At 29.1% G+C, this 14436-nt stretch overlaps 1 protein-coding gene across 6 annotated transcripts; it reads right to left on the bottom strand.

Moving 5' to 3' along the window:
- Positions 1 to 5153: 5153 nt before the first annotated feature.
- Positions 5154 to 12650, bottom strand: LOC110626947 (nudix hydrolase 9). Of its 6 annotated transcripts, none has more exons than XR_006352582.1 (10): positions 12460 to 12650; positions 12301 to 12375; positions 11854 to 11910; positions 11207 to 11289; positions 10516 to 10574; positions 9022 to 9170; positions 8599 to 8733; positions 7629 to 7716; positions 6754 to 7016; positions 5154 to 5660 (listed from the first exon to the last, which is right to left on the bottom strand). XR_006352582.1 is itself a non-coding variant. In XM_021773144.2 (9 exons), exons 1-9 carry the CDS (start codon positions 12517 to 12519, stop codon positions 6921 to 6923), a joined length of 873 nt encoding a protein of 290 aa, XP_021628836.1. In that variant the 5' UTR covers positions 12520 to 12645; the 3' UTR covers positions 6401 to 6920. The 6 variants fall into 6 exon arrangements, 4 of the variants coding, with proteins under 4 accessions (XP_021628836.1, XP_021628837.1, XP_043817872.1 ...); XR_002489811.2 differs by having other exon boundaries at positions 7629 to 7787; positions 12460 to 12645; XM_021773144.2 differs by lacking the exon at positions 5154 to 5660 and having other exon boundaries at positions 6401 to 7016; positions 7629 to 7787; positions 12460 to 12645.
- Between the last annotated feature and the right edge of the window lie 1786 nt (positions 12651 to 14436).

Genomic DNA, 14436 nt, shown 5'->3' with positions numbered 1-14436 from the left:
AGCATCTTTCTCTATTTAATCATTTTAAGATATGTATTTTTTATAATGAAAAATAATAATATTATTTTATATTATAATAATATATAAATTAATATTATAATTCTATTTAATTTTATATTTCTTAATATTTTATAAAATTTAATGTTTGATACATTTAAAAAATTAATAAAAAAATAAAATAAATTATTATTATAAAAATGGCGGAAGTTTAAGGTCAAACCAAACGTTAATAATTCATATTTAATTTTAAATAATATTAGAGCTACTCATTAGTCCTTATGATCACATCCATGAAATGTGTGCATAACAATATTCAACTTTGATAATATTGTAATATTAAAAAAATTTCACACTTTAATTTAATCTCACTAGGGACGGAGGGAAGGTACAGTAAGGGGCACGTGCCGTATCGACGACTGAAAAATACTTTAAAAGAAGATGAAGGTGCTGCAGCGGCGCAGCCGATGGTGCCGCAACGATACAGCCAGTGCCTTACCAAAGGGACGCTCCTGGTTCCGCCAATGAGTCTCACTATTTAAGAATATATATATATATATTACATTTTTCTTAATACTGTTTATTTTTAATGCAAATTATTCATATATCTCTTCCTATGAATGAAATTTTCAAATGAAAAATATTGTAAAACTAATTACAAAAAATAAAAATAAAACAACTTTTAGTAAATTATTCTACAAATTGAATTACAAAATTAAATAAATCAAACCGCAAAGTGAATTTTGTACTTTCTTCAAAAAAATTATTAACTAATAATTATATTTTACTTATCATATCAATAATTTTTTAGCATCATTATTTATTAATGATAAAATATAAATTAAATTATAAATTTAAAAAAAAAAAAAAAGAGTCCTTCACATCCAAGGAAGAGGTTTTCCTTTACAGGAACTTATTGATTTACAAATAGGGAAATAATTATTGTTAAACCTTTTGTCTTAATACTTTTAAAAAGCACCATTTGCGCCCTAAAAGCAGATAATTAGTGAATTAATTAATTTTTTTTTTCTTTCAAATAAATTAATTATATTTTCAAAAACTCACATGGAACACAGCACCCCACAGCTTTTTCACATGGTTAATAGTTATTGTTTTTACCCTTTTTAAAATGCGGTAAATAAATAAATAATTAATTAATTATTGCATCGAATATTTATATTATTAAAAAACTACATATTATTGTGTTTTAATTTTTAAATATATTTTTAATATATAAAAAAAAATAATTTTTTTGCACAAGATAAGGGGAATATATCAAATACAAAATGGCATGTGCACAAGGCACATGGTGTTGCAGACATGGTTGGCTTCTTGGTCGAGTAACCCCAGATCACTCCTCAAACATTCTACCCATACACCTCCACGATTATGAGTCATTTTCCGAATTTACTGTTTTACTAACGGTTAATTGTTTTAATTATTAGTAATATTAATTTTATTTAAAAATATTAATTATTATAGTAATAATATTATTTAATAATAATTATTATTATTATGGGTAGGCATAGACTAATTAAGCTTCAGGATTGATCGTTGACTCACCTGATACAGATTGTTTCCATCAGCATCAAGATTTCTTTAGTTGGTGCAAAAAATGCCAATTTTATAGTCAAAGAAATACACGTTTTGAAGGGGTTTTTGCTTTTTTTTTTTTTTTTTTGCGGAGATGGCTCTTATGTTTAGGGTGAGTATTCGGTCGGTTCGGTTTTAAATCGAACCGAACTGAATAAACCGAAAATCAAAATTTTAGTGTTTATAAAAATCAAATCGAACTGATTTTGGTCAGAGAAATCGAATCGAACCGAACCGGTCTGATTCGGTTCGATTCGGTTCGGTTTGATCGGTTTTGATTTTTAATAATTTTTTTTATTTTTAATATATTAAAATTTAATTAAAATATTTTAATTTTAATATGATTTAATTTTTCTATATTATTGAAAAAATATATTATTATCACTAATCGGTTCGGTTTGATTTTTTTGATTTTTTTCTAATTAAAATCGAACCGAACCGAAGTAACCGAATTTTTTAAAATTAAAAATCAAACAGAACTAAAATATATAAAAAATCGAACTAAATTTTCAAATCGATTCGATTCAGTCAATTTTTTCGATTTAAACCGAATATTGTCCACCCTACTTATGCTAATAAAGCTATATGGAAAAAAAGGTGAACTTAATATTTTGATATCTAAGTCAATCTAAAATCAAGACTTATTAAACACTTGAATTATAAAAATTATAATAATTAAATATAAATTAATATTATTTAATCACGTTACAAATTATTTATTAATTATTTATTATATTCTAAATTTTATTTACGATATACTTTAAAATTTTTATATTTTCAAACAGAAAAATCATCGGAGCAAAAGTAATGGAATGTAAATGCATATGAGCTAAAGTAACAGAAAACAAGACAAATTTTGAATATGAATTTGCTGATTACATTGTATGCAAATTTTTATTATTTTTTGTATTTATTGATTCATTTTGATTTATTTATTTTTAATATATTAATTTGATTTGGTCTAAATTTTTTAATAATTTAATTTTTTAAAATTTAAATTTGATTTGGTTGGAAATTGAATCACCAATTGTATATCCATAGGAAAATTATATGATAATTAATAAAGAAGCTATAGCTTCCAGGCGTCCTATAAGTCCTTAGCCTATTCACAAAGAAACCCATCCTTTTATAAATGTATTGAAGGTCAAAGCTTCTAGATAAGGAAGTAATTTTTTCATAAAGACTTAAAAAAAGAAAAAAATATATATAAATGTAGTAATTGATTTAATTCAGTGAATAAATGCATATTACTCACTCAAAAAATTCAGATTGGAATCCCCATATCCCTAATTCCAGTGAACAGAATATTTCAACATCACACCATATTTTATCATCAATTTAGTTAATTGTCCAAATGCTTGTATTTTTATTTTTATTTTATTATTAGAGAGAATTACTATTTAATTCTTCAGATTTAATGAAACTAATTAGTTAATCTCTTAATTTTAAAAAATACATTAAAATATTATTAAAATATTAAAAAATCTATTAATTAGTTCATCCACTAATTTTAGCAATTAAATACTGAAAAAGTCTAAAATTAGAAGCTAATTAATTTAATTTTTATAAAATTAAGGAATCAATTAATGAATTTTATTTATACTATAAAGACTAAATAGTAAAATATTTAATGTCTAAACTTAACAAATAATTGATTAGTAGATTTTTTTAATAGTTCATGCACATTTTAATGAGTTTTTTAAACTAATAGATTAACTAATGAGTTTTACTAAACTTGAGACTAAATAGTTATTTATTATTATTATTATTATTATTAAATTACTTTAAATCTAACAAAACTTCAAATTAAGATAATTTTAGTATCAAAATTAAAATGTATCATTATATACTCTTTATTATTAAATATATTTGAATTCTCTCACCATGTGTAGTTATTTAGTTTCTTCTGATTTTATTTTATAAATCATCATATTTTTAATTATATACTCTTTATTATTAAATATAAATCATCATTTTTTTTGCAATCTTAAAGGTTTTTTTTTTTTTTTTTGCATGAAAAAAAAACTTATTTCAATTGGGTTGTATAGCAGTTCGAACTAATGTGACAATAGAATGTAAACGAATTGGGTAAGAGCGAAAATTACTTTATTCAAATTAAATTAAATTAAATTAAACTGGTTTCAAATTCAATTAAAATTTATTATGAATTATTTAAACTCATCTAAATTGAGTTATATAGTATATGATTAATACTTGAACCCATTTATATATTTTAATTAATAATTCATATAAAAATTTATTTTTTATTTTAGTTTTTAAATGAAAATGTATAAAAATTAATAAATACTATTATAAAATACACTTTATATTAAATTAATAATGTATATAAATTACTTTCAGTTAATGAATACTATATATATATATATATATATATATAATTTAAATAAAATTTATTTTAAATTCGATTATTACTATTTAAATTTATTTTATTTTATTAAAATTTCATTGAGTATCCAAATATACCTAATTCATTATAAATTTTACATTCAAACATTAGAAAGTTTAGTATCACAAAAATTATAACATAATGAAAATTTTTTTCTATGTAATAATAATAATAAAAATAACAAAGAAATTTTATCTCTCGACTTGAGATAGCATTGTCCACTCCACCATCTCAGCTGAAAGGAACTTTTGACCTGAATCATCCAGCTAGAATCTGGCTTATCGAGATTATAATATGTGTAGAAATATCTTTGTTCCTTTACATGGGAAAAAAAAGTTTCATGGTCCCCTAATCAGATGAGGGGGAAAAAATAATGGATGAACATACCATTTTATCTACAAAAATGGAAAATATTAAAATATTCAGCACTATTACATTAGTATTTAGAGATTTCCTGCTAATTAAAGCAAACAAAAATTGCAGTTCTAGAGGAAATTTCACTTCTGGAACAATTTCATCATTACAAATTCATACTGTCATGTGAAATCTCCATGATATTTAGAGTTCTTATTTGGCATAAATTTATTCTAATGGAAATCTCAATTCTATTTGATGTGAAAAAAATTATTAAAAAGTCTCTAATATTTTAAAAATTCTAGTATTATTAACTACTCAGAAACAGTATAATTATCATACATGTGACCTGAGCCTGTACAAAACCAACACAATCCCTGAAATTCCTCTGAACCTTCACAGCTAAAGAATTGAAAAAAAAGGAAGATATTTATGGAAGATGCAACTAAATTAATTTCATTTTGATAACCAATACACTCACAAATAGCAAATTCAATTTCCAAGGAGAGTATTTTGACCTGAATTTCTGAACCCAATTTCAAACTTTGAAGCAGTGGATAGATAATATCCTGAACAGTAGCGGGTCCCACGAGTCAAAATTCAAAAAGAGTGAGTTTCCACTCCGTATGGGACCATTTCATGAGTAGATCATATTTCCTAAGATGGTGCAAAAAATATTATTCATGTTTCTAAATAGACCCATTCAAGCAAGAAAACTTCTCTGGATGAATATGGAAACAAAGGCCATGAAGAATGCCAAAACAAATATACCAAATGAATTTTCAATCACATGATGCAAGTCTCGGTATAAATATGGTGTTTCTAAGTTAAAATTAATTGAAGAACAAGAACTCAAAAATGCGTTGTGAACAAAGAGAGACCATGAGATTACACAGGAATCCATGTTTTGTGTAATCTAAGGAAATACATGTGTACTAAGAATCCCATAAACCCAGAAGAAGTAATGTTTTTAGGAAATATATAAAGAATTAACTATGTCAATTTACCGTGATGCAACCAGAAGAATTCCATAGTTCGGTCATCAGTAAGTTTACATCTAAAGGAGGCCTAACAAAATGTGAAGTGATCTGATGATCTGATAATAGTACTGCATGTACTTGACATGAGCTCCTGTGTGCAACTTCGATTAGACTTCTATGCAACTATTTTGATCAATACAACATTTTCTTGCAATTCTTGCATTAGTTCATGATAATGTTGTTGTGCCCAACAACATAAGGCGCCTAACCACATGGATTAAAAGGCATAAGCACCATGAAGCACTGCTGGTAATGAGCTATTTGAATCCCTGTATCCATTTACAGATATCTTGCTTCAAATACATGTCTAGAATCACGCATAAGCAAAAATGTGTAGAGATATAAGCTATTAAGCATGCAAAACATTCTAGCAGTCTTTGGCTCACCATATGCAAGCAGAACTATTTAAATAGGGATAATATGACTCTTGAAATTTAGATTGACAGAAAAGATGACAGTATTTTTAGTTCAGTTACTGAGAGCATATATCCACGAACACAAAGCCGTAGGAGATTATATTTCATTTACTTGTGTGTTTACATCATACATAAAATTCCATATTTAAGATGAAAAATACAAGATTTTTATGTTATCTATAAATCACTCTTTAATACAAGCATTAATTAAGTCAATAATTAAGCCAATAATTTTGGTTATCAATCACATGATTCTCATAATCATATCCCATGAATTAAGGGAAAATCTCAACAATTTCAACACTCTCCTTGATGAGATTTTTGTTGAAGTTATGGATCTATCATCAAGATTTCGTATTGTTTTGATATTTTCTTTTTATTTAAAAAATGTAATCTAGACAACATGTACAAGAAGAATTTGGGAGAAAATAGTTTTTGGACTCATACCATAGGCTAAAGTGAAGGAGAATATGAAATAAAAATAGCTTTGGGACTCAATTCCTAGGGTTTGATACCACGTTTAAATTTAGAACGGTAGAAAAAGTAAAAGAAAATAACAACTGAAGGAATTATGTTGGTCTGCTACTAAGAGCTTACATCTATGAATACAAAAACTTCAGAAGGTTGTATTTCAATTAATTGCATATTTACATAGTACGCAAGGATCCACATTTATAATGAAAGATACAAGATTCGAATAACTTCCATAAATCTCTATTTAATACAAGCATTAATCAAGTCCATGACTAAGCAAATGATTTGCTAATAAATTATATGATATTCTCATAATTTTATCCCATGAATTAAGGGAATCCCATTGATTCCAACAATACGATTATTTCAATTAATACTTCAACATTGTCCCATGTCATTGATGTACGTCCCTCATTGTTTAACATCTCATTAGTGTTAAGAAGAAAGGTTGCAGCATGAGATGAAAGAATACCTTTGCATAATCATCTCTGTGCAAGCAAGGAAAGACTAAAGCAGCGTGCCTTCTTGTTATAATAATTGCAAAATGAATACCAAGTGAATTGACATCATAATGATGTCACTGAGGACTACAGAGATGCCAAGAGAAAACAACTTCAATTGTTCAGCAGCGATTAATAATCAGGTATTCTTCAAAGCTTCCACCATCAGCTTATAGAGAGCAAACCCGCCCTGATGGCAGCCAGGCATTTTCGATGCCATACTTTCTAATTCAACCTGATATGTAAAAGGTAAACACTCAATGCGAGAATTGCACAAATTTAATCGACACAGAAATTAAGGAGTATTAAAAGGTTTGACAATAAAAAATGATTATCAAACAAAATAATTAAGTTGGATTTTTAACTCAATCATTTCCCATAGCACACCACAGCTAAATCTATCTATTTTAAGGTCACTATATTGTCGTAAAAACTCTATGTGATATTTGTATTGCTCTAAAGACGTATCACATAAACAGTAGTCAGTGTTAACCTACTCTATTTCCATGTGAAGTGCCAACCCGCATCCAAAACAGTAACTTATTATTATGCATGTGAAGAATAATGACCTACTAAGTGTGATAGCTCAACCCACCAAAATAGTATGATCAGATGCAAGAATCCCAGCACACGCAATGGATGCATCTTAAGCCACCATCAAATTGACCATCTTATCACCAGCATTACTATATTAACGGCAATTTCCATCCACATATATCCCACCTTTTACACCACAATTAAGTTGGTAACATTTGACTGCTAAGTGCTAGCGCCCAGAAAAAGTAACTGTACGAGATAAATGAATCAATTCTGGACATGAAACAGAAATATTAAAACTTCAACTAACCAATGGAACTGTAAAAAGTTGTGTTGATTCATAGCCATCTTGAGCATTACAATACAGTTGTTGAATTTCTTCTGAGCAAAGGTTGCACCTGATGAAGAAAAAGGCAGCAGGTCTAACATTTAACACCCGGCGGGATATACCAATAAAAAGTGGATTACACTGCAAGGAACCAAAAGCCAAACTTGAGAGTTTAGTACCTATTGTGTCAAATTTTGATCAATTAGACACAATCTATCCATCAAAGTACAAGAATTGCATTATTAATTTTCAAGGCAAGAGGGGGCAAAGCATGATTTCTCTCAAATGCAGAAACTTTAGTATCACGAAGGCTGCAGTTCTTAATTTAGGTAAACTTTTAATTTTTTCAAAAACTTGCACTCCTTTATGGCAGAATAATGCATACATTAAAAATTATTTACAAGTATTACTCATGCAATAATTTTGAGGAAGCATCTCCTCTGAAATCCACAACTAAAAAGGTGGACTTAAAGCCTGGATATTGAAAGCATTCTTGTAGCATATGAACCGATATTCATGCGTGCAGAAAATAGCAAATTGCCTGTTTATTTCAAAATGATCAAGGTACATATTGAATCAAGAAAACCTATCAAATGCTTATAATTATTTTAATTGCTATTGACAGACAACTTTTTATATATCCTCAATGATTTTTTAGGTATTTCTCTAGCTACAGTCGACACTAATGAGAGGAACTAAAACTATTTAAAGGTGTTCTAAGAAAGATTATTTATGTCGTGCATCATTTCCAATACGAGACCAATCTTTCTGCATTCCATAAATTTTGAAACCATCCCATTTGTAACAATAATATATAGGACATGGGGAAAATAAACAATCACAATACTGCTCACTACATATATTGAAAAAAGAAATGCAAATAGAAAAGAAAAAACAGCAGATAAATGAAGAAACAAGTACATTTAAGTTTCTTACTTAAGCTTTAACTTACAAGAGACATTGCTGGTACACCAATTTCCTCAACTACTTCACGAATGATACTGTCAAACATCTCTTGAGAAGCCTTCTTATTGATCATCTCAGAGTCTTTGTCACTCTGATCAGAGTCTATTCCAACTTCTTCAGGCTGTCATTAATCAGAAAGGAATAGTTGTGCTATTAAGTCCAGACTCCATACTTCAAAAAACAAAGATTACTTGGTTCATAACCAAATATATATATATAGAGAGAGAGAGAGACACACAAAAAAACTGCATGTCATCACTTGAAATAGATAGGACGAGATTTAGTAAGTGAATGAATGATATGATGCTCCCAAAATCATCATGTCCAAAAGAAAACATGCATCACAAATTAATCCTGAACCATTGATCATAACCAAAAGAATGAATGCCAATGTTTCATTTTCTTGTACCTCTGGATGACCTCCAGGGAAAACAAAATGTCCAGGAAATTCCCCAACATTAGAACTTCTTCGCAACACAACTATTTTCTTGTCAGATGTCTCCACAACTGCACCATTGCCCAGTGGACTTGACATATGTTGACATTGTATAGGGTCATCTACAAATGACAAAAGTTGTGGACGCTTACAAATTATGATTAATCTACTCACAAAAGACAGTAAGAAATTTCACCCACTAAAATCAACCCACATTCGCATATTCAAATAAAAAAAAATCAGAATACCACCTAGAAAGCAATGTTACTTGGCCTGGAGCTTTACCCAGTAGTGGGACTATATATATATATATATATATATATATAAGTTATATATAATACCTACTAATATAAAGAATATGTTTAATTAACTAATTTTAGTTATTTTAAAATAAAACCTTCAACATTTATGATATTATATTTACATGTACTTTAATGATGTTTCTACACTTTGTAAATACTTGTTAAAGGCTCAAGACAAACTAAGTTACAAAGGGTTATGGTGCCTAGGCAAGCTCAGGAATAAGGAGAAGTGCAAAAAAGATGGAGTTCTAGCTAAACAAAATTATTAAAACTACCAATTTTATGAAGCATCAATAAGCATAAAAAAGTATTAAAATAAATACTTTAACCTTACTGTCCTTTTTCTAGAATTGTTAGAAAATAAAATAGACACAAATTTCAGACATTCAAAAACACATTAGATTTTTAATATTACAAAACAATCTAAATAACCATTTTAGTATTAGAAAAATAGAGAAAAAGCGATAACATGTTAATATTACTTTATGAAATAGTAATAGATCAACAGATAGGTCAAGTGAGATTGTTTTTTGCCAATGAAAGCTCACTGAAGTTGGAAATAAAGAAGGGGTGCAGTGCACCTAGGCGCACAAGTTGAGTGCCTGGTGAAGGTCGCCCTATCTTTCTACTATAGAGGCACTAAAGTCAGTTCCTAGCCTATAAGCAATGCTACTTGTCTATCTATAGTGTATATGAAATACATAAGGAGGTCTATTCACAAAAGTAAAATCATCTTATTTATCAAAATCAAGTTGCAAATTCCTATTGCATGTGGTGGTGTGAGGTTCCACAGTTTATTACAAGCTTGTTTCAGATTTTGGACTGTAGGGAGAATGCTTAGAGCATGTTCAGCAAAGTTTTCATTTAATTTCAACAATTAAAATGCCAGCTTCATTATTACATTGGAACTAATTCAACAAGTAGATATGCTTCATTATTTACAAAAGAAGAAAAAACGAACTAATCATTGAATAGCCAAAAGTGATAAAAGATATTCTCAAAAGTAGAGAAGAAGCAAGCCACATATTCATGAACTCATTGCATTATTCGCATGGTTGTAGCAAGACAGCAGCAAGATGAAACTTAATAGTAATATAAAAAAATAATAATAATAACAACAAAACTCTCTTCTCTGATTAAATGTTTTAAATACTTGCAGAAATACCTTCTGATGGAACAAGGAACTTTTCCCACAAAGGACTCAAGTTTGTCCCCACAAAAGTCCTGGTAACAAGCAGGCAGCTTTCATTATTTATTATGGACAAAAAAAAATTACAAAGTACAAGCATAAGTGTTTCATTGTGCTGAATGATGAACAGATGCGTCAGATAAAGATTTATATTGAAAGCAATAAACGATTCATTTAACAGAAAATAGAGAAGAAACTTTAACCAAAAATGACATTAAGAGTAAACAGAAGACTGGTTGCAAATGGTTCTGATAATGGCATTCAAAGTAAACATCAACCCATGATAATCTGCTATGATAAACATCAACCACTTGATGCAAAATCCTATTCCAGTAATGTATAATGATGAAAAGGAGTGGTGTTTAACAATCTTGCAGCTTGCCTCATCCTATAAAACCAATAGTAATGGGGTATTACATGCACAACAGTACCAAGTAACCATAGTATGTAGTCCTTAATTTCTCACTTTTGAACCAACTGCAATATCCAGCGATAATTGTAAGAAATTAACTTAAAGATCCAAAGCTAATGGGTATTGCAACATGCTACTAGTTTGTAACACGTAAGATTTAATAAATTATTTTTCTTTTCTTTTCATTTGTAGCATTTATAAATTCATTGCATGACAACCACAAACAAACATGAAATTTGTGACAGAGAAAGAGACCTATAATCTGTCAAACCAAGTTGGAGCCATACATGAGAATCTTTGTTTGATCCATCTCCACTGTGGACATTATGCCCTCCATACTGTAAAGTTATAGAAAAAGCAACTCATGAGCAATATCTATCCTCAAAAAAAAGAAAAAAGGAAAAAACAAAAGAACTAATGGGCAATATCATCTCATATGAAAATTCTGAGAAATTCAATGCAGCAAAAATTCAATGCATTAAAAGGTTAAATGCATAAAATAAATGCAGGACCTCAACTTTTTGTCTGCCGCATCAATACATGCATGTCTCTGGCATCACACGCTTTAAATAACAATTTAGAATCACTCTTACTTTTTAATATTGCTCCGATGATTAAATGCACCTTATCAATATTTGGATCTCTCCTGCATTTTGACTATGGAAAACAGTGCAGTGATTATAGAAATGATGGAACTAAAGTGGAAATCATGGTGTAATGTATCCAAGCATATGCAGACTGGTTCATTGGCATTTAGCATTCTCATCACTTTGGTCAAATGAAGTATGCCATAAGGTCACACATAGCAAAGTGAAAAACCATCAGTATATTGTTTTAGAACTATATTTATTGTCAGAATGAATGTATGAAATAAACATAATAGCTAAATGAGATCAACATACCCGGAACTTTTTACCATTGTACAATGATGTGTTCTTCTGTGCCCTTTGATCCCATATCTATTTAAAATGTTAAAATATCACAAGGTACCAAAAAGAAGCATGTAAGTTATTTTAAATCTACATAAATTTAATATACCTTTCAAATAGTTAAGTTGATGCTAATATTTTAAAATGTTCTAAGCAAATAACATTTTACTTCTCTAAGGCCATTGCTTGCATTTTCAATAATGTGATTCTGTAAAATTGATAAAAGGAGGAACAAAAACGTACGAACTCAAGTGCTATCAATATCCAAATGGCTCATTCCACATTGAAATAAAGAAAAAAAAAAAAGGCACTAATTCAATTTTCTTGCAATGCAGTAATTTCAGCACATACAATGATACCAACTTTCTCTGCTCACATAACAGTACAATCATCAGTACCCAGCAGAAACAATTCTCTCACCTCAGCGATGGAGTTTTCTAATTCATCATCAGGATGGCGAATTCTATCGTATAATTGATCTAAAACCACGGATACCTGAATTCAACTGTAAATCTGAATCCAATACAAATTATAGAAGTATGGTATACATGCCAAAAGTTAAGGAGGAAAAAGAAAAACCTGAGAAGCAGAGAGACCATAAGGGCATGAGAGTAGAAGCTTGTAGGCGGCCTCCTCCATTGAGTGCCACACGGACGCCAATTGTTCAGTGGAAGTGCCTGTCACAAGGGTTTTTGCTGTCGCGAGATGGAATTTTCACTAAAGGGAAAAGTAAAGAGTCACCAGGAAAGAAAAATCATTTTATTTTGAAAATATTAAAAAAACCACTTCTGTTTTGAGATTCTGATCTGTATAGCTGTAGGGGAGGTATTAGCCCTCTACACGTGTTGGTGGTGGATTTAAAATTATGTTCAAATAAATTAATTATTAATAATTTTAAATAGAGTTTAAATTATAATATTAATTTTTTATTTGTTTAAAAAATAAATTAAAAATTTATTAAAATATATAAATACCTCACTCATTAGAGACGAACTAAATATAAGTGTAAATAATTTAACATTTGAGTAAATTTTGATTCTATTTATTTTATGTTATATTTTTATTTATAAAAATGAATTATTATTATTTAAAAAAACAAGCTTCAAAGTTTAACAGACGGACAAATTTTAAGAAAAAACAATAATGTTTAAAATTAAATGTGGTTAGAGACTTTAAAGGAAATTTGCAGAGGAGAATTAAATTTTTGCTTGCACTTAAAAATTTGGCCTTGAATCTACTGAAATTAAAATTTGAAATTTTGTCATATTGTAAAAAGTGGAAGCCACGTCTTAAGTAAGATAGGAAAAATGAATATAATTATATTATCGAAAGAGTTTTATTTATCCGTACGATTTTACTCGAACAAATAAACAAGTAAAAGTTTAATTAGGTTAAATTAATAATTAATTTAATTCGTATTAATTAATTTTATCAAAAAAAGTATAGGTGTATTTCTTTATTCATTAATAAACCTTAAATAAATAAGTAATTTTTTAAGCAAAACTATATTATCATGTGTAGTAATTTTAGTACGTCCCAAGTAGGCCCCTAGTTGAGAAATACCCATTAACTTTCGCCTAAAGAGTCTGTTTATTAGAAGGGCCCTTAGCTAATAAACCAGAGTCTAATCATCAGTTAAATTTCATTCTACAAATCATATTAATCTAATTTTTTTGAATTTATCATTACTTTTATTATTTTCTACAAACTTAAGAAAAAAAAAATGCAGCATACACTTATGAAGGGAAATTAAATTATAATGGATTCTGATCACCGCCGGGCTTTTTTTGCTCTGAGCGAGACCGGGTCCAAGAGGAGAACAATAACCCAAACCCCATTAAGTCATGTTTAAGCAAGACCGACTCAGCGCTTCAGATCTCGATCCGGACACGCGGGGTAGGCCAGGTCCCCCATGAGCCCCTGGTCCAATAAAAAGAAGTCCAACCCATTAAAGTGATGTGGAAAAAAATAGTAGACCCAAACACCTCAAAAGCCCTACCCGCATGCGCACTGAGGAGAATTAAATAGCCGTCTAGCGTGGTAAGAAGTCCTGACACATTCGTACGTACGGAGCTGAGTGACAAAGACAGCTAGCATTATAACAGAGAGGCAGATATACATCACAGAAAAAAGAAAGAGGGTCTTCTTCTTCTTTTCTTTTTCCGGGACTTCATTTTTTATTTTTTTATCTATAACTCTTGCCTAAATATACTACTCTTATTCATAAAATCTGATTTAAACGTTGGAGGATCTCCACCGGAGCATTCCCGGTAGACTCCTGACCGTTTTTTCTTATTTTGCAGGTCCTTTTATCCAGTAGAATATGGAGAGACCCATTTAATGGACCCATATGATGAAGCAAGAAGAAAATCAGATATATCATAATTGATCATGGAGCAGGAGGAGAAAGAGATTTATCAGATTCTAATATCTCTCAATGAGACTCTCAATTAATGATATATGATAACAGTAGTATAGAGAATTTGATTTATCAGAAGGACACCTGACCAATAAATCAAGATTGCATCATCACCTAATTAATAAATCAAAATCTAT

Source organism: Manihot esculenta, chromosome 11 (genome assembly GCF_001659605.2).
Source record: "Manihot esculenta cultivar AM560-2 chromosome 11, M.esculenta_v8, whole genome shotgun sequence".
In the NCBI taxonomy this organism is placed as follows: Eukaryota; Viridiplantae; Streptophyta; class Magnoliopsida; order Malpighiales; family Euphorbiaceae; genus Manihot; species Manihot esculenta.
This window is presented reverse-complemented; position numbering and strand designations above follow the sequence as displayed.

Bases quoted from the DNA above. Each gene is read 5' to 3' on its own strand.
- LOC110626947 (XM_021773144.2), bottom strand. From the start codon at position 12,519: ATGGAGGAGGCCGCCTACAAGCTTCTACTCTCATGCCCTTATGGTCTC. The intron at 12,376-12,459 runs GTTTTTCTTTTT...AGTTGAATTCAG, and splicing joins ATGGTCTCTCTGCTTCTCAG to GTATCCGTGGTTTTAGATCA. The intron at 10,575-11,206 runs GTCTCTTTCTCT...GCTTGTTACCAG, and splicing joins CTTGGTTTGACAGATTATAG to GACTTTTGTGGGGACAAACT.